Raw genomic sequence first — 19,872 nt, forward strand, 5'->3', positions numbered from 1 at the left:
GGAACTCCCAAGTGAGATGGGGGTAGGTTTCCTCATGCAAGTCATACATCCCTTTCATCCCAACACCCTTAAATCATTCAAAAGTTTCCGTATCCAATCCCAAATTTCTCATTGCAGGGCGACAAATGAACCTAGTCGGAGTAAGGGGGCGATTCTTAAATAAGATAAATTTACCTTTCTATGCTTGAGTAGCGAACACCACGTCCGGAAAGTCGGGATCCAGGTTGGTGTCGGAAGTCGCCGCCTCGACTAACCTTTGTTGAGCCAATGCCAATTCTGCCCTAGTCTTCTTGTTAGCTATGTTTTTGGTTTATTGAGGGTTAAAAAGGAATGAGGAGTGTTGGGTTGATGGTGGATGAAGGTTTGGTGAAGGTTGGTGATTTGGTGGAGTAGGGGAGGAGAAAGGAGGAATAAGAGAGAAGAAATGATAAGAAATAATGGATGAAAAAGAGGGGTCTCACGGGTTAGTAAACCGATGTATGTGTGTGTCTCTGCCGGTGGGCGAACCAGCAGCCTGTCTGCCGGCAAAGAACACAGGTCTTTTTCTCAAAAATCGATTTTTTCTTCAAGAGTTTTTCAACTCGCTGCAGGTGGAGGGCATCGGCTACCGGTCCACCGGCAGAGAGTACCCCTAATCTTCAATTTTGATGTTCAGGGTATCCCCTGCCGGTGAGCCGGCCTGCCGGCAGGGACTTCCTTTTCTTCTTTTATTTCCTTCTTTTCCTCATGATGGGTTCCTCTGCCGGTGGGCCGGCTGTCGGCCTGCTGGCAGAGGATACTCCTCCTTGCATTTTTCTTCATTTCCTTCAATGGCTGGGTCCTCTGCCGGTGGACCGGCTGCCGGCAGAGGATACTCTTCCTTCAAATTTTTCTTCTTTTTCTTCATGGTGTATCTCCCTGTCGGTGGACCGGCTGCCGGCCTGCCGACAGGAACTTCTCCTCAGCTCAAATTTCCAATTTTTCACTCAAAATTTTTCAGCTCGCTGCCGGTGGAGGGCACCGGCTGCCGGTCCACCGGCACAGGGTCACTGTGCTTCAATTTAAGCTTGTTTTCTTCCTTTGCTTAATCAACTCAATTCCCAACTCCTTCACTTACCCATTTTTCGAGTTTTCAGCTTTTAAACCGACGTCTCATGTCGGGATTTTTGGGTAAGGCTAAGGGCCCCACTTCGCAATCCAAATTTTGCCAAGAATGACATTTCCAAACCGTCTCAATTTCTAACTACATGCATGCTATGTACAAATGGTGGTTGTTGTAGGACTCCACCAAACCATTTCTTGTTCAAGTTTGAGATTACTCAACCCCCAAGGATAGAGGGTCTTCCAAATCAATTTCACCTCAGGTCTCGATGGGTTTACCCTCATAAAAGTACTTCACTCGGTGTCCATTTACTTTCAAGCATTCTCCTTTGCTATTCTTCAACTCAAATGATCCATATGGAAACACGGTCACTACCTCAAAGGGTCCTGACCACCGGGGCCTCAACTTCCCTGGAATAATTGGAACCGGGAGTTGAAAAGTAGTACCTTGTCTCCTACAATAATTTCCTTCCTTGTGATCTTCGAGTTATGTCATTGCTTGGTTCGCTCCTTGTAAAATTTAGCATTTTCATAGGCATCCATCCTCAACTAATCAAGTTCATTAAGTTGAAGGAATTGCTTGTTCCCCGCGGCATCCAAATCATAGTTGAGCTCCTTAAGAGCCCATCTTGCTCTACGCTCTAACTCAAGAGGTAAATGGCAACACTTGCCATAGACCAAGCGGTATGGAGTAGTGCCAATTGGGGTCTTGTAAGCGGTTCTTAGAGCCCATAACACGTCATTGAGCTTAGCACTCCAATCTTTCCTAGACTTGTTCACAACCCGCTCCAAAATAGCCTTGATTTGTCGATTCGATACTTCCACTTTCCCGTTGGTTTGGGGATGGTATGCAAGAGCTAATTTGTGCCGGACGCCGTACTTTTTGAGTAGAGAGTAGATGGTGCGGTTGATGAAATGTGAGCCACCATCACTTATAACGGCTCGAGGCACTCCAAAGTGGGGAAAGATGTAGTCTTTGAATAGCTTGGTCACTACTTTTGAATCAATTGTAGGGGCGGCTATTGCTTCAATCCATTTGGACACAAAGTCCACCGCAACCAATATGTATTGGTTGCCAAATGATGATGGAAACGGTCCCATGAAATCCACGCCCCATACATCGAAAAGCTCTACTTCCAAAATGTTGTTCAAAGGCATTTCATTTCTCCTTCCAATATTACCTCTTCTTTGGCATGAATTACAAGAGTGAACCATGGCATAGGCATCCTTGAATAAGGAGGGCCAATAGAATCCACAATGAAGAACCCGAGCTTGGGTCCTAGAGGTGGACAAATGCCCTCCATATGTAGTAGCATGACAAGCTTGAAAGATAGTTTGACTTTCTTCTTGAGTGACACATCTTCGATAAATCCCATCATTGCATCTTCTATATAAGAAAGGATCTTCCCATACATATCTCATAGACTCATATCTCAACTTCTTCCTTGCTTGGTTGTCAAGTTCTTCCGGGATAAAGTTAGAGCTCAAGTAGTTAGCTATATCCGCATACCAAGGGTCGGAGTGCGTGATAGCTAAGATAGAGTCATCGAGCAACCACTCATCAATGGGGACTCCATCATGATCATCCCCTCGGGATTCTCTAGTCAACCTTGACAAATGATCCGCAACAATATTCTCGGATCCCGGTTTATCCTTGATAGTAACATCAAACTCTTGTAACAACAAAACCCAACGAATCAACCTTGGTTTAACATCTTTGTTGACCATGAGTTGCTTGATGGCGGTATGATTCGTGTAGACAATGACTTTGGAACATAAGAGGTAAGGGCGGAACTTCTCAAAAGCGTACACCACCGCCAACATTTCTTTTTCCGTGGTGGTGTAGTTGCATTGGGCATTGTCTAGGTTCTTGCTTATGTATGCTATCACATGGAGCTTTTTGTCATGTCTTTGGCCCAAGACCACCCTTAAGGCGAAATCACTCGCATCACACATTAGTTCAAAGGGGAGATCCCAATTAGGCGGTTGTACTATCGGAGCCGACACCAAGGCTTGTTTAAGCCTACAAAAACTTTCAAGACAAGCATGATCAAATACGAAGGGAGTGTATTTAGCCAAAAGTGAGGTGAGGGGTTTAGCGATTTTCGCAAAGTCTTTGATAAAACGTCGATAGAACCCCGCGTGGCCTAAGAAACTCCTCACACCCTTGACATTTGTGGGTGGGGGAAGTTTCTCAATCACCTCCACTTTTGCTTTATCCACTTGGATCCCCTCTTTAGAAATTACATGTCCTAGAACTACACCCTTTTGTACCATAAAATGGCACTTCTCCCAATTCAATTTCAAATTATATCGGATGCATGTTTGGAGAACAAGGGATAGATTCTTTAAGCAATCCTCAAAGGAGGTGCCATGGACACTAAAATCGTCCATGAACACCTCCATAGACTTCTCTATGAACTCGGAAAAGATAGACATCATGGCCCGTTGAAATGTTCTGGGAGCGTTGTGTAAGCCAAACGGCATTCTTCGATATGCGAAGACACCGTAATGGCAAGTAAAAATAGTCTTTGCTTGGTCATCCGGGTGGATGGGTATTTGGAAAAACCCGGAATAACCGTCAAGAAAGCAAAAATACTCATGGTTTGCAAGTCTCTCGAGCATTTGGTCAATGAATGGTAAGGGGAAATGATCTTTGATTGAGGCGGAATTAAGCTTCCTATAATCAATACACATTCTCCATCCCGTGACCGGTCGAGTGGAGATGAGTTCACCTTCCTCATTCTCAACCACGGTCATACCGCCCTTTTGGGGATGAGTTGAACCGGGCTAACCCAATCGCTGTCGGAGATGGAGTAGATAATTCCGGCCTCAAGCAACTTATCAACTTCCTTCCTTACCACCTCCTTCAATTTCTCATTTAACCTTCTCATAGGTTGGACGGAAGGTGTGAATCCATCCTCAACTGTGACGCGGTGCATGCACACTCGGGGATCAATTCCCGTGAGATCATCAAGGCTATACCCAATGGCTTTCTTGTTTTCCTTAAGAACTTTCAAGAGTTTTTATTTTTGTGAAGCCAATAGGTCCGCATTGATGATCACGGGGAAGGAGTGTGCCTCATCGAGATAGGCATATTCAAGGGAAGGGGACAAAGGTTTGAGATCTACCTTAGGAGGAATCGGACCCTCAACTTCATCCAAAATAGGTGGAAGAGCTTCATAATCTTCTTCCAAATGCTCCCCCGAGCACTTGTCCTTAGCTTCTTCAATAGCTTCTTCCAACATGTCTATGGAATAGACACTTTCAAACATAGGTTGTGACATGGCCCCGCTCAAAGAGAATTCAACAACATTCCCTTCTACCTTGAAGGTGAGTTTCCCCTCCTTGACACTAATATTAACATCTCCGGTTGCTAGAAAAGGTCTTCCTATAATGATTGGTGTTTGTTGATCCTCCGGAATATCAAGTACAACGAAATCCGCCGGGATATAGAAGTTGCCAACCTTGACCGGCACATCCTCAATCACACCCATCAGTCTTTGTACCGATCTATCCGCAAGTTGTAATGTCATGGAGGTGGGAATCATGTCATGTAACCCAACTTTATTTGCAATGAGAAGAGGTAAGATACTAATACTTCCACCAAGATCACAAAGTGCCCTCTTGATGCTCACATTACCCACCGTGCACGGGATGGAAAAACTACCCAGATCTTGTAATTTCTCCGGCATGGGATTGAGTAAGATTGCACTACATTCTCCTCTAAGAGATACAAGACCATCTCCTCCAATGCTTCTCTTCTTGGTCAACACATCCTTCAAGAATTTTGTGTAAAGTGGCATTTGTGTCACTACCTCGGTGAAAGGTAATGAAACTTCAAGCTTCTTCAACATGTCCAAGAATTTGGAGAATTTACTCTCCTCATTCATGGCTCTACTTCTATTAGGAAATGGGATTGGAGGGTTAATGGTCTTTTTGGGAGATGAGCTGCTTGGTGTTAGCTACCTCACTTGCTTCTTCGCCTTTCTCTTGGTTTCTTTCAACCACTCTTTCTTGGTCTCTTTCAACCACTATCTCTTCCAACACAAAATTATCATTATCTTCAACATAGTCACCCACTTTCCCTTTCTTGGTATGGTCAACCCGACTTGATGGTGAGGGAGGTGGACTCTCCTCACCATCTCTCATCACATATCTCTTTCTCTTAGCTTCATTGTCTTTGTAGGGATCCTCCAAGTCTTTCCCACTCCTCAAGGTCATCACATGGGCTTGTTGGTGTGGTGGTGGTCCATCTTTAGGATGTGAGCCTTGAGGAGGCAATGAATGAGGAGCCCTTTGAGAAGAAGAAGGGTTTTGGTTTGCCATATATGAATCAAATGTCTTTTGATGTGCTTGGACATTTGATAATTCGGCCTTCAAAGCCTTGAATTGATTATCCACTTTGGCATCCATGTCCCTTAGCAATTTCTCAAGGGAAGAGTTGGGATTAGGTGGTTCTATGTATTGTTGGTTTTGTGAAGGTTGGTTGAAATTTTGTTGTTGTTGATATCCTCACAAGGGTACGAGGATGTCGCGAGTATGTGAGGGTCGAACTCAAGGGATGGAGATTATGGCTCTAAGATTAGTTGTTTAAACACTAGTTTAGTTCAACCTAATAGAATGGATTGATTGCGAGACTAACTAAGGAGACTAAGCTAACTGATTAAGAGTAGAACGATTACTAAAATGACAAGGAACAATGATAGGAAAAGAACTAGGAATCCGGGTTCACTTACATAGATAAAAGAGGGGTTAAACATAGATCAACAACATCCAAGAGCAACACAAAGGAAATACCAATCTCTCAATAAGGGTTAATCCTAGGCTAAAATTGATTAAGTTCTCACTCAATTAACCAAACCCAAAGTTTTATCATGTAATTTCCTAGTACTAGTCAAGCTCTCACCCAACAAGTAGAAAAATATATTGAAAACAACTAAACTCTCATTCAAGCATTTTCACAAACACCTTATGTGAATGATAGAACTAACAAGCATAAACACAAGGATTATAGTTTTTCTATGTCAAAACCCCAACTTTATAACTCTATATAAGATCCCCCATCATCTTAGTATGAAACTACTCACACATGCTCATGATATCAAACACAAAAGATGGAGAATTTAGCACAAAACAACCAAGGAGAAACATGTTTGCAAATTCTACTAACTAAACAATTCAATATGTAAACAAATGAAAGATGAACAACAATAGAGAAGAGATTATACCAATATTGAAGACAAAGTTGCAGCATTTGATTAAATAGAAGAATAATCTTCACCAATCTCCAATTAACAACCCAATACTAAATGTAAACAATCCAACAATACTATTTCTAAGCTAGAATAACAAGTAACTAATGACTAATTAAGGAAAGATTAAGGTTTTGATTAAGGGTTTGCATAAGATTAAGGTAGTAATTTCAGATCGAGGGTATGTGTTTACAATTGATTATGGAGAGGGTATTTATACTATTTCATTGAATTAGAGGAAATGAGGAAGTAAAGCTCAAAAATCGCAGTTGTTGTCCTGTGCCGGCACACCGGCTGCCGACCTCCTCAACCGGCAGCGACATCTCCAAATTCTGGCCAAAATAAGAGTGGGAATCTCTCTGCCGGCGGGCCGGCTGCCGGCCTCCCGGCATAGAGTACCCCTTCTTGGATTTCTTCTTCATTTCTTCAAAAGGGGAAGCGTGTGCCGGTTGACCGGCTGCCGGCTATACCTGCCGGCAGCGAGCTCTTTTAATTTTAGCTCCAAAAAAATTCCAAAATTTTGGTTAAGTATGGGCGTGTGTTCGCTGCCGGTTGTCGGCAGCCGGCCCACCGGCCTGCCGGCAGAGAACTCTTCCTCAACATTCTTCCTTTCTCTTCTCACCAGGTAGTGTTCCCTGCCGGTGGACCGGCTGCCGGCCTGCCGGCAGAGGACACTGCTTCAGCATTTCACCCTTCTCTTCTTCATGCTTGATCATCGAACCGTCTCTCTTGCCCCGATTCCTCTATAACCGCCTCAAATCCCGCAAGAGGGGCACAAAATCATAGATACGGGTATCGGGCACAAAATGCAAGGTAAGGCGCACAAAACCGACTCGATAGGAGTCGGGATACATGAAAGAAGAAGGGAAATTTGGTGCAAATAAGTCATATATCAGACCTTGTTTGTATAGCATAAAACAAACTTCCTTGCGTGTTCACCCCCAAGCTCTCTGTGTATAATCGGACATACGTCTCCACTTACGACTGAAACACACCCAAGCGTGCTGAAACGCTTCCTCGGTAAGTGCATTGATCACCTCATTCAAACCGTCTTCTGGATTTGTGATGATAAATGACTTCATACTCTCAGTACGGTATAATTCCAAGGCTTTACCATTGATGGCTTTGTTCACGTGTCATCGACACAAGAAATGATCAACCCCGGGAAATACTGCCCCAAGAGCGTTGATCAAACCCAATTCCCGCTCGGTGACAAAAACACAAGGGGACGCTCCCGTGACATCTAAAATGTCAGCTAACTTCTTCAACAGCCACTTGTAATTCTCCTCAGACTCGGTAGGAATCATTGAACATGCAATTAAGAAGGACGATCCGGTGGGTGTGACACCAACCATCTCAATGAGTGGATTCTTGTACGTGTTGGTTTTATACGTCGCAGCCATGATAACCACGTAAGGATAAGCCCGGAACAATTTCACGGAATCAGGATGTGCCATGAAAATATGAGTCAACTCTTTTGTCTCGGAATTAATCTCATGCCAATGGACGTATTTCGCTTCTACCGCTAGAGCCAACATTTGTTGAGCGGTGTTTCTTTCACCCCCTAACTTCTTTCCTAATTTTCCTTGTTTCATTATATAGCTGGGTGCTTGACGGTTGAGGTTTTTATGGGGTTTTCAAATGAAGAGCATTTTTAATATCCCTCGGTAAAACCCCGGCCATAGTTTGTTGCCTAACAAATGCGTGCCTTCTCTTCCGCGTCCAATCCCGCAAAGTGCCGATCCCCGTCCTTAATAAACGGCTACGTTGTGGTTGTGTAGTCCACCACCCTCGGAGGTTACAATGTTCCACAATATCGTCACTTGATCATTTTTAGACACGAAATTTTTAACGGCACGAATACGAAACTTGCATGAACACTTTTGCGACCTCCTTGGCTTTTCAAGATCATCCGATCGGTTTGGTAACCCATGTCTTTTACATCGAAAATAACTTGCCAACAACCCGTTCTTTTTCCTGTTTTTAGCTCCGTTATTTGCTTTAACCAAAGCAAACCCATTCTCGAATGCAACTTTATTAGCCCAATTGAAAGCATCGTCACGCGTTTCGAAATCTATAGTAGTCACGAGCAACGGGTTGTAATCAATTGAATTCTCGCCAAAAGTCTCCTACGAATCATGTTACAAGCAATACGGACTATAGTAAAACAATAAAAAAAGATTTATAACCTAAATAAATTGCGTAAAAGGAAAGCAAAACAATATAAAACGAGTAATCCATGGGTAAACCACGAGACTCAACAATCGGCCAAACATTAGTTTCCAACGTTCAACCATGGCCAAACATGGAAAACCAACGTTCAACCATGGCCAAACATTGGTTTCCAACGTTCTACCATGGCCAAACAATGGATCCCAACGTTTGGACCATGGCAAACGTGGAAATCCAACGTTTGGACCATGGGAAACGTTGGTTTCCAACGTTTGGACCATGGGCTGAACGTTGGATCTCAACTTTGGTCCATGGTTCAACATTCGGGGGACACATTTCAGTTTAACGCAGAAAATCGCAATTTCGCTACTACTAAGTTATTACGTGACGTAAATCAACTATCGAATAGAACTAACGATGCGCAAAAAAAATGAAAATTAAGCAAATAATGAAGCGATTAAGTTGTTTACGTACCGGTGATTCGGGATCTGTCATGTTAATTAATCTTGTTAAAAGTTGTTGTTGGTTTTTTTTAATTTAGTTGATTTTTAGTGGAATTTGAGATGAAATTTTTTAGAGAGAGAAAGTTTTGAATGAGTGGAAGGGCAGTTATCGTCTTTTTTTAAAAAACGTCGTCGATATTTACTAAAACGTCGTCGATGAAAATCAGTCCTCTTTTATAATCATCATTATTAGTGAGCTAATTATTCTATTGGGCCCGTCTTATGCTATAAGACGGGTCTAATAAGAGATGGCAACTCTCCTATAGGACCGTCCTATAGTATAGGACGGGCCCAAAATAGGGAATTAGCCCACTAAGGAGAAAGAGTTGATAAAATGCTTAGAACTCTCCCAGGAACAATCACTACGTCTTCCGTCTTCTACTCCACGAAGCCACAATCTCCATCTCCACCATCTCCATAATCCCCGCATCACCACCCTGCAACCAACAAATTCACCATCTCTGTGGCCATTTAATTAACCCAAATTGAAGAAAAACATCGACATTCATGACGATCGATAATCACAGCAAACGCCATATTCGCCAACAAGAAGGTTTGAATTCGAAGTGCCAAATTTTTAGATGAAAATTCAGTCTTCTAACTTTTGATAACTCATTGTTTTAGTTTGAGTATTCAATTTTATTTTATTTAAAATTGAAAACTTTGAGCTTTTAAGTTAAAGTTATGGGGATTTAAATTAAAATCAAGTATTCAAAATCTATCTTGTGATTTGTATTTTCAACCAAGTATTTAATTTGATAAATTTTTGTTCTATCTTAAAAACTTGCAATTTTAATTTGAAAACTCCATATATATTTTGATGAAAAGTTTTGAGCTCAATTATTTTGCAAAGTATTTTTAATTTGATGACTAGTAAATTTAGCTTTAACAAAGAGTGTTTTAAAAGTTTCACCAAGTAGAAATTCTAATTTAATGATATATAGTTTGAAAACTTATTGTATTAAATTGAAAACTCGCTAACTTAAAGATGAGTAATTGTGCAGGGTTGTGCGAAGTCATATTATCATGGGCAAGCCACGTGGTGGGGAATAGAACCGCTGAACCGGGATGAATGTTTGTGCACCGATCCGGTGACGAGCAAGGAGTTGACCGTGATTTTGGTGGATGTACTGATGTAGTAAAATAGAGAAAATGACTAAAAACTAAATATGGTGGGAAAGATAAAGGAATTTGGGCTTAAAGTATAAATGGGCTAGTCTTATTTTAAAAGTAGTCTTAGAGAACAATTAGTGAATAAGAGATTGTAGCCCAATAAACAAGTTAGGTAAAGTAAAAATGAAAACTGAAGAATCCTCTCATTCACGTGACTTCATTACCACTACGAATCTACGATTAACCTACTCGTGCAATCCAAATCCTCATCACCTTCACGATTATCATTCTCATCCGTTGTTCAATCCTTTAATTATCTCTTAAAACTAATGATGAAGAATGTTGATAATCGATGTCAACATTGTCTACCAAGGTTATTAATTGATCTGGTAAGTTTCAGATTTAAAATTAAAATTTCATACTTCGAAACTTTAACTAATTTTTTTTAACTTAAAAACTCTTGTTTATATATTGAGGACTTCAAGTTTTAAGTTGAAAAATATGGTTTCAAATTAAATTAAAAAAATTACATATTTAACTCATTATTTTAATTAGCTCAAATCATAGTTTTTACTTCAAAACTAATAAATTTTCATTTTGATTATTTTCAATACAAGTTTAGAGTTGCTTTATTTTTGTCAAGTATAGTTTTTAGATTAATACTACTAATTTTAGTTTGAAAATTGGTTGTTTTAAATAACAAATTAGTGGTTGTTAGATGAATTTCTTTTTGAAGAAGTGTGGGAGGTGTGCAATCTGAGTTTGCTCAAACACATATGAAATGCTCTGACCATGCAAAATTGCAAATGAAACAAGGTGATTGCTATATTTTGGACTTGGAAAATTTATAATCATGGATTCCTAATTTGGAAGATCAACCATTAAATTAGTGTAGTAGAAGTATTAATTGGTTTTGTATTTCTTAATTTTACAGAATTTAATTTTTTTGGGCTTGTAGTTAATGGGTTGGTCTCATGGTAAGAGACCGCCTTATTAAACAATTTGATAACAAATCAATATTGTTGACTAGATTAAATTTTTGCTTTTTGATGGATTAATTTAATTTTCTTATTAGGGTTTTGATTTTCTGAATAATAGGGTTTTTTTTTCTCTAATTTAATTTCCCAATCATGTAATTAGATAATCTATTTAGGAGATTGGCACACGGTTCTTGTAATCGAATTTGAGACTGCGGGACAGTGAATAATGCGCGGAATAATGGACAAACTACAGCCTAAATGATTATATGAACCAGGCCGTGGCACTAAATTCTCAAAGATACTATAATTTTTTGTACTCATTATTATGAAAAAAAAAAAAACTTGATAACGAATGTAGCATGAAAGATGAGACAAATTAGATTTATCTTAGAAGTTGGAGCAAGTCAAATCCTCTCAATTTTGCTGTTAATCAATACGAAATCTCTTGAAGTGTGACAGTGTGATTGGTGTGGGACTGTTGGTGGCAGAGGAGGTGGTGGAGACGGAGGAGGAGGGTCGGCAGTTATGATTGTAGGGAATGAGTGAAAAAATGAGGGGTAAAAATGGAAAAGTTGTACTTGATTTAGCCTGAAAGAGCAATACCCAAAATCAGTGGGTTAGCAAAGACAATCGTTCCAGAAATTTTACAAAGTGCAGCCGGAGCATCACCAGGTCCGAAAACCAGTTTCTCTAAAAAGGGTGCATAGTCCTTCAATCTGAAGAGAGGGGAAAACAATACATTTATACAATGTATGTGGAGGTAACAAAATTATTTAGGAAGATATTCCGAGTTTGGTTCCTCTTTTGGCAAAGAAAAAAAAAATACAGTGACAAAAAATACAGTACCATTTTTTCATCTTTTTGGGAATGCAACTCCTCTTCATCGTTTCGAGAATGCAACTCCTCTAACTTTATCATAGGACGTACAAAGATTGAAAATAAATGCACTCGTTCAGAGAAGATCCCTTTCGACCACCGAGCGGCCGAATTTCTCCTGGACATCCTTTGGAGTTTCGATCTGTCAAATGAAAATAAAAATTAGCTAGTGGCAGGCCTAGGAAATTCCGTTTCACCAGTTCTTTTGAAGCTATTAAAGCTAGTAGTAAACTACAAGTTATACACTCCATACAGTATTAATCGCAAAAAAATAGACAAAATGCACGAGAAAATGTATAGTTTTCAGATGCACAAGTACCCTATATCAACATAAATAGACCCGCCAATGCAATTTAAACCACGACGATAAACACAGAGCAAAAACAATAAATTTGGTAACTCACCGCATTCAATGCCTGGAAGACAGCCCTGACTGTATTATGGGGATTCCTCGAACCAATAACCTGTTAAGGATCGTAAATTAGATTACTCAGGGTTATTATATTAATCATAATCCAGCAGAAATTGAACATATCAAACATATCAGTTCATTATCGATACCTTGGACTTGACATTTTTTAAGCCAGCTAATTTCAAAATTGTTTCAGCTGTTGGGCCAGCTGTGACCCCCGACGCAGTTTTTGCAGGCCATAGATAGAGCTGAATAGCACATGATGCATGATAAGACATACAAACAGTGGCAAAGAGTGATGATATAGAAGTTGAGAACCACAAGAAGAAATTAATTAAAAACAAATAAATGAAAACAAAATAAAAGAGGTCAAAGAGGAAGTGAGGAGACCTTGGTTTTCTTGTATTTTGTTACTATAGCATGTGCAATAGTATGGTCCTCATATCTCTCAATATAATGAAGATTCTGAAAGCACTTCTCGTGTGCCTGTCAATGAAGACATTTAACTGTAAGTTACGGCAATTAATTATATACTCTTTTCATGATTTCATCCAATCCTCTATTTACTACGAGTCTAAGACTATGAACATAGTGACAGGTCAAGGATTAAAAAACTCAAAAAAAAATAATGGAACGATGGTAAATTGCATGACCGGTTGAGGATTTTGGTCCTCTGACAACCATGGTGAACGCGTTTGTGGCCCGCCTCATGATGCCACTAGGCGCCTTTCTATTGCCTGTAGGGTTTTAAATCTCGATATCCGTCGCAATAACGGAGTCGCGACATCGTCCACTGTATCCCTCCAAATTGCCTTTGAGGAGAGAAATGGAGGAATCCACTTTCCCTCCCCTCCAAATCCCTCCACCGTATCCTAACCAAACAATAGAAATTACTTCCCTCCAAATCCCTCCCCACTATTTCCCTCCAAATTCCCATATCCAAACAAGGGTAAATTGCAGTGGCATTAGCCACAAGGCTAGTGGAAATAGGTATTCCCAATATAAATGGAAAAAAGTAGCATAGAGGAATATGCACGCTAGTAGTCTTGCTTACCGAAGAGGCGAAGATGGACGAGTAAAATCCAAGTGCCCCAATCCCACTACTTGAGTGAGATTTTGAATTCATGGGGTACTTGGATTTGAAGGGAGGGAGTATGAGTCAAATACTCATTACTCCAAAGTCTAAACAAGTATACAATTCCATATAAACAACTAAAACCAAATCCTGATCTCACATTCGGTTTTACAAAGTTGTAGCAAGTACTCTAACAGTTAGGGGTGTTCATGGTTAACCGAACTGCGAAAACCAAACCGAAAAAACCGAAACCGGCAATTTTTTTAGGGTCTGTTAACCGAACTGAAATTTCCAAACGGTTTGGTGAACCGAACCGGTTAATATATAAAAAAACGGTTTGGTTCCGGTTCACGTTTTTATCACCGACGGTGAACCGAACCGATAAGTCAAACACCCATAACATATGGTCCATGGTCTGGCCCAATAGCTTAATAAAAATACCTAATTTGGCTCTTAAAAGTTAAAACTCAGACTACTGCCAAATTGCTCAATCTCTCGCCTCAGACTATCAACCACAGAAATCAAAATCTCATCTTTAATCAGTTCATCAAAGCCGTCAAAACTCACTGCCTTTCCCTAGTCACCTTCATCGGCGTCAACAATCACTATCGTTTCTGACTTTCAGTCATGCCTTCATCACTCACTTCTCCCCTACTTCGACGATTGCTTCTCATCTGCCGTCTTGCACTACCTTCAGTGTCGTTCATCGCTTCCCTTAGCCGCCGGAGTTCGTCTATGCGTGTTGATAGGGTTGAGGTATAGGGTGGTTCCATCGTCGCATCATATGTATTGAACTCTAAATCTGGGTTTAGAGTTAAGATTGTACCATTTTTGTGAGATCTAAAATTTACTTGCTTAATTTACTGAAATTTTGTTATCTATAACATCCACACTTTTATGTTCATTGTGAGAATGTGAGATAAAATTGCGACTTGGAGCGTTGGCAGTAGGAGGGGTGTTAACGAGCCGAGCCGATCCCGAGCTTGGCCTTGCTCGGCTTGTACTCATAAAGTAAAAGTTGAGTTCGAGCTGATCTCGAGCTTATCCGAGATTGAAAAAATTGTGCTCGTTATCAAGCTTGCGAGCTTTAATGCGAGCTCGAGCCAAACTCGAGTCTATATATAATTGTTGAATTGTCGTTTTTTCTCTCTCGATATGTTCAATAACAAGGCTCGAAAGTTTTATATACAAATATTGGAAAATCAATAAGACATTTTTTATATGTGTGATACAAATATATAATCATGACAGAATATTTTTATATACGGTTTTTCTAACCTATGCCCACTAGGCATAGGATAAGGAAACAAAAATGGAAATAAATAAATGTATTTATTGTAAAGAAAAGTAAAAGTAATAGGATATTCCAATTTCCCATAAAAACATCAATTAATTCTTTCCATTTTTGTTTTCTTATCCTATGCCTAGTGGGCATAGGTTAGAAAAACCGATTTATAAAATATGAGTAATATCTCATCTAATTACACAAGTTCGAGCCGCTCACGAGCTTTTCGAGCCGAGCCAACGTTTGCTCGGCTTGACTCGTTAAGCTCTCGAGCCGAGCTCACACGAGCCGAGCTTTGACCGAGCTTTAAGTTGCTCGTGAGCTGTCTCGTCTCATTAACATCCCTACTTGGCAGTTTCATCTACTTTCGATTTTTTTTATATGAAGAAACGGTTTAGGTTAACCGCTAAAACCGAACCGTTTCAACCGGTTCACCGAACCGAAAATAACCATTAAAAACAGATCGGTAACGGTTCACTTTTGGGCGAACCGGTTGGCCGGTTAACCGTTTCAATTTACCGACCGTTTTGAACACCCCTACTAACAGTCAAACAGTTGTTAACCATGTCATAAATCAAGGAAAACATCAAGTCAATTCCTTTTGGTAATCATTGAGAAAAGTTGTAGATAAAATACCTTCTGAAGAGCAAGAGGTACTGCTGAACCTTTCGCTTTTGCATAGCCAACAACACCATTGTAGTTTCCACACGCTACAATTGCAGAGTATTTGACTATTCGACCACCCTGTAGTTTGCAACACAGAATTGTAAGATAGATAGAGAGAATCACACGGAACAAGAATACACGAGACAGACTCAGGTATACCTTTGTTACTTTGACTGTTCGGTTGACATTGATCATCTTAACATCAAAACCCTGGCATCCAATTACAAAGAGTTACTTAGTAGATTGTCATTGACACACATATGTCAACAGAAAACAAACGTATTAACTACTCTTTCCTCGTCCATGAAAATTTCTTTCAAGTGAAATATAAATATATCAAAATATCACCACACTAGATAATAATGCAACAAGCTATAGAACCATAGTCCCAAAATGATTTTGGATCAGCTAACATGAGCCATCATACAGAATTACAGATGTGGTAAAATCAAGAACAAGGTAAAAAACAAAAACAAAAAATAGGTGAGGAAGTGAACATGAGAGAAAATAACCCAAAGAGTATGTAGACGAAGTTAAAAAGGAAAGGTAGATTGAAAGAACTACCTGAAAAAGATTACATGGAGATAATTGAAGAGAAAAAACAGAAAAGGTAAGCAAAAACCAAAGGAAAGCAAGCCAAACAGACACTGCAAAGGGGAAACGTATGTTTACTGGGAAAAGATGATGATTCAACTTACTACATGACATGTACTACATGGCATTGCAATAAGATATGAAACTAGAAAGATGATGATTCAACTTACTTTCCTGTACATCGGTCTTTTTTTCTTTTCTGTTAACTCATTTCTCTCTTCTGCAAGTACTCTTATTTCCTCTTCCAAAAGCCTTCCTTTCCTCCCAAAGGTATAGTCTAATGTTGTGAGTTTCTCCTCTAGCTTTTTATCAATTGCATTAACCTTTTCCAGAAGTAAATCATCTCTTGACTTCATGTCATCAAATTCTTCTTCATCGTCGTCTATGGCACCTTCTATCCTATCTTCAAGTTCAAGTTCGTCTTCGTTGTCCTGTCGCTGTAAGAGGCCATAATTGGTAGCCTCATCAGGATTAAAATCCTCCTTCTGCTCCACCAAAATCATAGCTCTATTCAATTTCTGAGCAAGCATAAACTTCTCTTTGCCAGTAGCATCCTTAAAACGATTCAACAATTCACCAATAACCCTATACTCAGGTAGAAGACGAAAATGACTCTCTTCAAACTTATTAAGCTTGGCCATCAACCTAAAGGCCTCATCTAACGTCCCTGTGATAGAACAGAAATATAAATTCCACAACACGAAAGCTCAACTATTGATATACAAACATTTGACAAAGCAAAAATTGTAACCTACCAAATCACAAATTTAGGAGTCCCAAAAGTTGGTACCAATCCCTCCAAAATATCAAGATAACCGTCTTACCCCAGTATTAGCAACAAAATAATGAGAATAACCCAGAATTTCGTCGAGAACTACGAGTCAACAAGCCCGTGAAAGCATGGAAGGCCCAAATATATGCAACCTAAATTGAACTTGCAATATAAATACTCCATTGGTCTCGTACTCTTGTTCATTTGTTTACCTTTGATTAAATTTAAAACTCGCAAAGAATAAGAGGGTAAAAGGTAAACAAATGACTAGGACGTAGCGAGTAACAATCAATCAAGAATCCTTGAAAAACTATCGAATTTAGAATCAAATCGAGGAAAAGAGGCATACTGGAGGAAGCAAATGCAGAGTGCAGTTCTTCACTCCGCTTAGTAAGCTTCTGAAACAAGATATCCCCTTTCTTTACTTCTTCCATAAAATCACGATCCTTATCCTCCTCGTGCTCGCTATCGGAATCCGTAGGTTCATCGAGGAAACTTATATCTTTAAATTTATCAAGCATTATTTTAGGTTTAGCTAATTCAGCGTCAATCTTCGCAATCAATGGACCCACACCCAAATAATCCTCCTCCTCTTCTTCAGCCTCATTGACAACAATGCCGGCTTTACGCTTGGCCTCGCGTTCTCTGTGTAATTCTTTTTCTACATCTGCATACAGCTCTCGCAATAACTTATCTTCTTCTTGTTCAGTAAGGCCAAAATGACGCTTTTGGGTGAAATAAATTGTGGGTTTTGGTGAAATGGGGTTGAATTTGATTGGGTTTGAGAAATTATGAAGTAAGCGAGTGTGGCGAAGATTTGGGGATTTAGGGTTTATGGTTTTTGTTCGGATGATTAGATTGGATAACCATGATATAGGTAGCTTTGATTTGTTCATGGTTTCTGGATTTTTTTGGGGGGTTTAGGGTTTGCAGACCATTAATCAATTGTGCGAACTATTTTGATTAGGGTTTTAGGGAGAAATGAATTTAGTTAGGTTTAGACTTTAGATCAATGAGTGAGTGATGAAGATGATTACGATGATGGTAGGTTGCTCTGGGCTTGTTTCACATATTGTTTAAATTTTTTAGGGTTTTTCCCATTTATGCCCTCGTACTATTCACTTTTCCCATCTGTACCCCTTCGTATGAGAACTTATTAACTGTGCCCTTAAACTTAATTAGTTGGCCCATCAGTAGCTAATCTTATATAATCCGTCTATTTTAGACGTTAAGTGCCATGTTGGCACGCATTTTGCCAACTAAGCGTCTTACTGGGCAATGAGTTGACATATGACTTGGCAACTTATGCCAACTATGCAGCTAACATATACTCCCTCTAAAATACCCTTTCTCACATCGTCATTCACACACTTCCCATTCAAAAACCTCAACAAACCCTTCACCTCCCCTGTTCATCTTCATCAACTGTCCCATCACAACCTCCACAACGCTACTCTCTTCACTCGCTTCTTCATCCCTTCGACGGTGCTCTCCTTCTGCTCATTTGTCAGGTATGTAATCATCTCTGACGGTCTTCCAAGACCCTAGATGTGTTTGTTGCTGCAATATGATGGGTAACAAGTTCATGAAAGTTAAAGCATTAAACATGAACATAAATTTCATAAAAGTAACAAGTTATTCAAACTTCAACTTCAACCCATTAAGCTCAAATTTAATTACATCTTCATTCTTTATCTTCATGCACTCTTCATCTTCATAATCATTCTTCATCTTCAACCCCAAAGCTTTTTTCTTAATGACATGCATGTTCATCACTTAGCCACATAACATATTTGTCACAATCAAGACATTTGAAATAAGCTTTCCGGGGATTCAATGTTGAGCCCGATATCTTTAAAACCGCATTCCTTCCACATAAATCGCATTTTTGATTTCGAAAATCAAGATCTTCTATTGGGTTATTCCTTCTCCAATTGGATGAAGAAGACATTGTTAAGATAAGAGGAGTGTGAAAAAATTGGAGGATTGATAATGAAATAAGATAGAGGGAGGAGTGAATTATGTAGGTGAAGTTATGGAGGGAAGCTTTGGAGGGAAAGAATGGAAAAAAAATGGTGGGAAAGTTTTTGGGGAAAAAAACAAAAAAAAAGCCAACTAAGCGTGCCAACATGGCACTTAACGTCTAAAATAGACGGTTTATATAAGATTAGCTACTGATGGGCCAACTAATTAAGTTTAAGGGCACAGTTAATAACTTCTCATACGAAGGGGCACAGATGGGAAAAGTGAATAGTACGAGGGGACAAATGGGAAAAACCCAATTTTTTAATCTTTTAATTTTGGCCCAGGCGATTATGAACATTAAAACCTTGTTAATTGTAGATTCAGATCTCGATAATATCTCGAAAATCAGAATGTTTACCTAGGTTCTTTTGAACTGAAATTGTCTAAATTGAACAAATTAGGTCCGGTTCTTTTGGACTTAATTTCAGTTTATTTCAGTTCAGTTCAGCTCAATTCACAAATTAACTCTTACTTCAGTTTAGTTCAACTCTATTAAGTTCAGACAATTTCACTCCAAAAGAACGGGGCCTTTTAACTTAATAGAGCTGATCAGAACTGAACTTATTGAATAATAGACTTGAAATTAACTGAACTGAATTTAATGGACCTGAACTAAACCAAACTGAACTTATAAGAACCAAAATTAAGTCCAAAAGAACAAGGCGATATCCACTTGATGGTCGTTAAGTTGTTCTGGGCTTGTTTCACGTATGGTTTAAGACGGAATGCTATGATTTAAAATTTCGTCTCACGATAGTATCCGTCTTAAGGTTAAGACAGGTCAAGTAATATCCAACTTGTCAACTTCTAAAGATAACACAAATATCTTATTATTCCATAGACAGTTCACTTTTTGTCTTTTTTAGCATATTTGATTGTTTTACAATATCTCCGTTTTAAGAATAAAACCGATTAAATAACACCTCATTTGCATGGATGAGACAATTTTTTTGCGAATCTCAATGCAATCTGTTTTTATCTCATGTGTGAATCTAATACTTGACCCGTCTTAAATTTAAGATAGATAATATCCGTCTTAAATGAAACTAAGTTTCACTAATAAG

The 19,872-nt window shown here is 39.4% G+C and overlaps 2 protein-coding genes across 3 annotated transcripts; both read right to left on the reverse strand.

The window, feature by feature from the left end:
- Window positions 1-4,106: 4,106 nt before the first annotated feature.
- On the reverse strand, window positions 4,107-4,973 carry LOC141631209 (uncharacterized). Its single transcript, XM_074443910.1, has one exon. It carries the CDS (start codon window positions 4,971-4,973, stop codon window positions 4,107-4,109), a length of 867 nt encoding a protein of 288 aa, XP_074300011.1.
- Window positions 4,974-11,685: 6,712 nt separating this feature from the next.
- LOC141633639 (uncharacterized) lies at window positions 11,686-17,861 on the reverse strand. Of its 2 annotated transcripts, XR_012538420.1 has the most exons (9): window positions 17,133-17,861; window positions 16,182-16,678; window positions 15,577-15,627; window positions 15,388-15,495; window positions 12,782-12,877; window positions 12,541-12,639; window positions 12,384-12,443; window positions 11,950-12,121; window positions 11,686-11,819 (listed from the first exon to the last, which is right to left on the reverse strand). XR_012538420.1 is itself a non-coding variant. In XM_074446070.1 (8 exons), the coding sequence occupies exons 1-8, from the start codon at window positions 17,677-17,679 to the stop codon at window positions 12,056-12,058; spliced, it is 1,524 nt and encodes a 507-aa protein (XP_074302171.1). In that variant the 5' UTR covers window positions 17,680-17,861; the 3' UTR covers window positions 11,686-12,055. The 2 variants fall into 2 exon arrangements, 1 of the variants encoding a protein (XP_074302171.1); XM_074446070.1 differs by having other exon boundaries at window positions 11,686-12,121.
- Window positions 17,862-19,872: the final 2,011 nt, after the last annotated feature.

The sequence above is a fragment of the Silene latifolia genome, chromosome Y, assembly GCF_048544455.1.
Source record: "Silene latifolia isolate original U9 population chromosome Y, ASM4854445v1, whole genome shotgun sequence".
Taxonomy (NCBI): Eukaryota; Viridiplantae; Streptophyta; class Magnoliopsida; order Caryophyllales; family Caryophyllaceae; genus Silene; species Silene latifolia.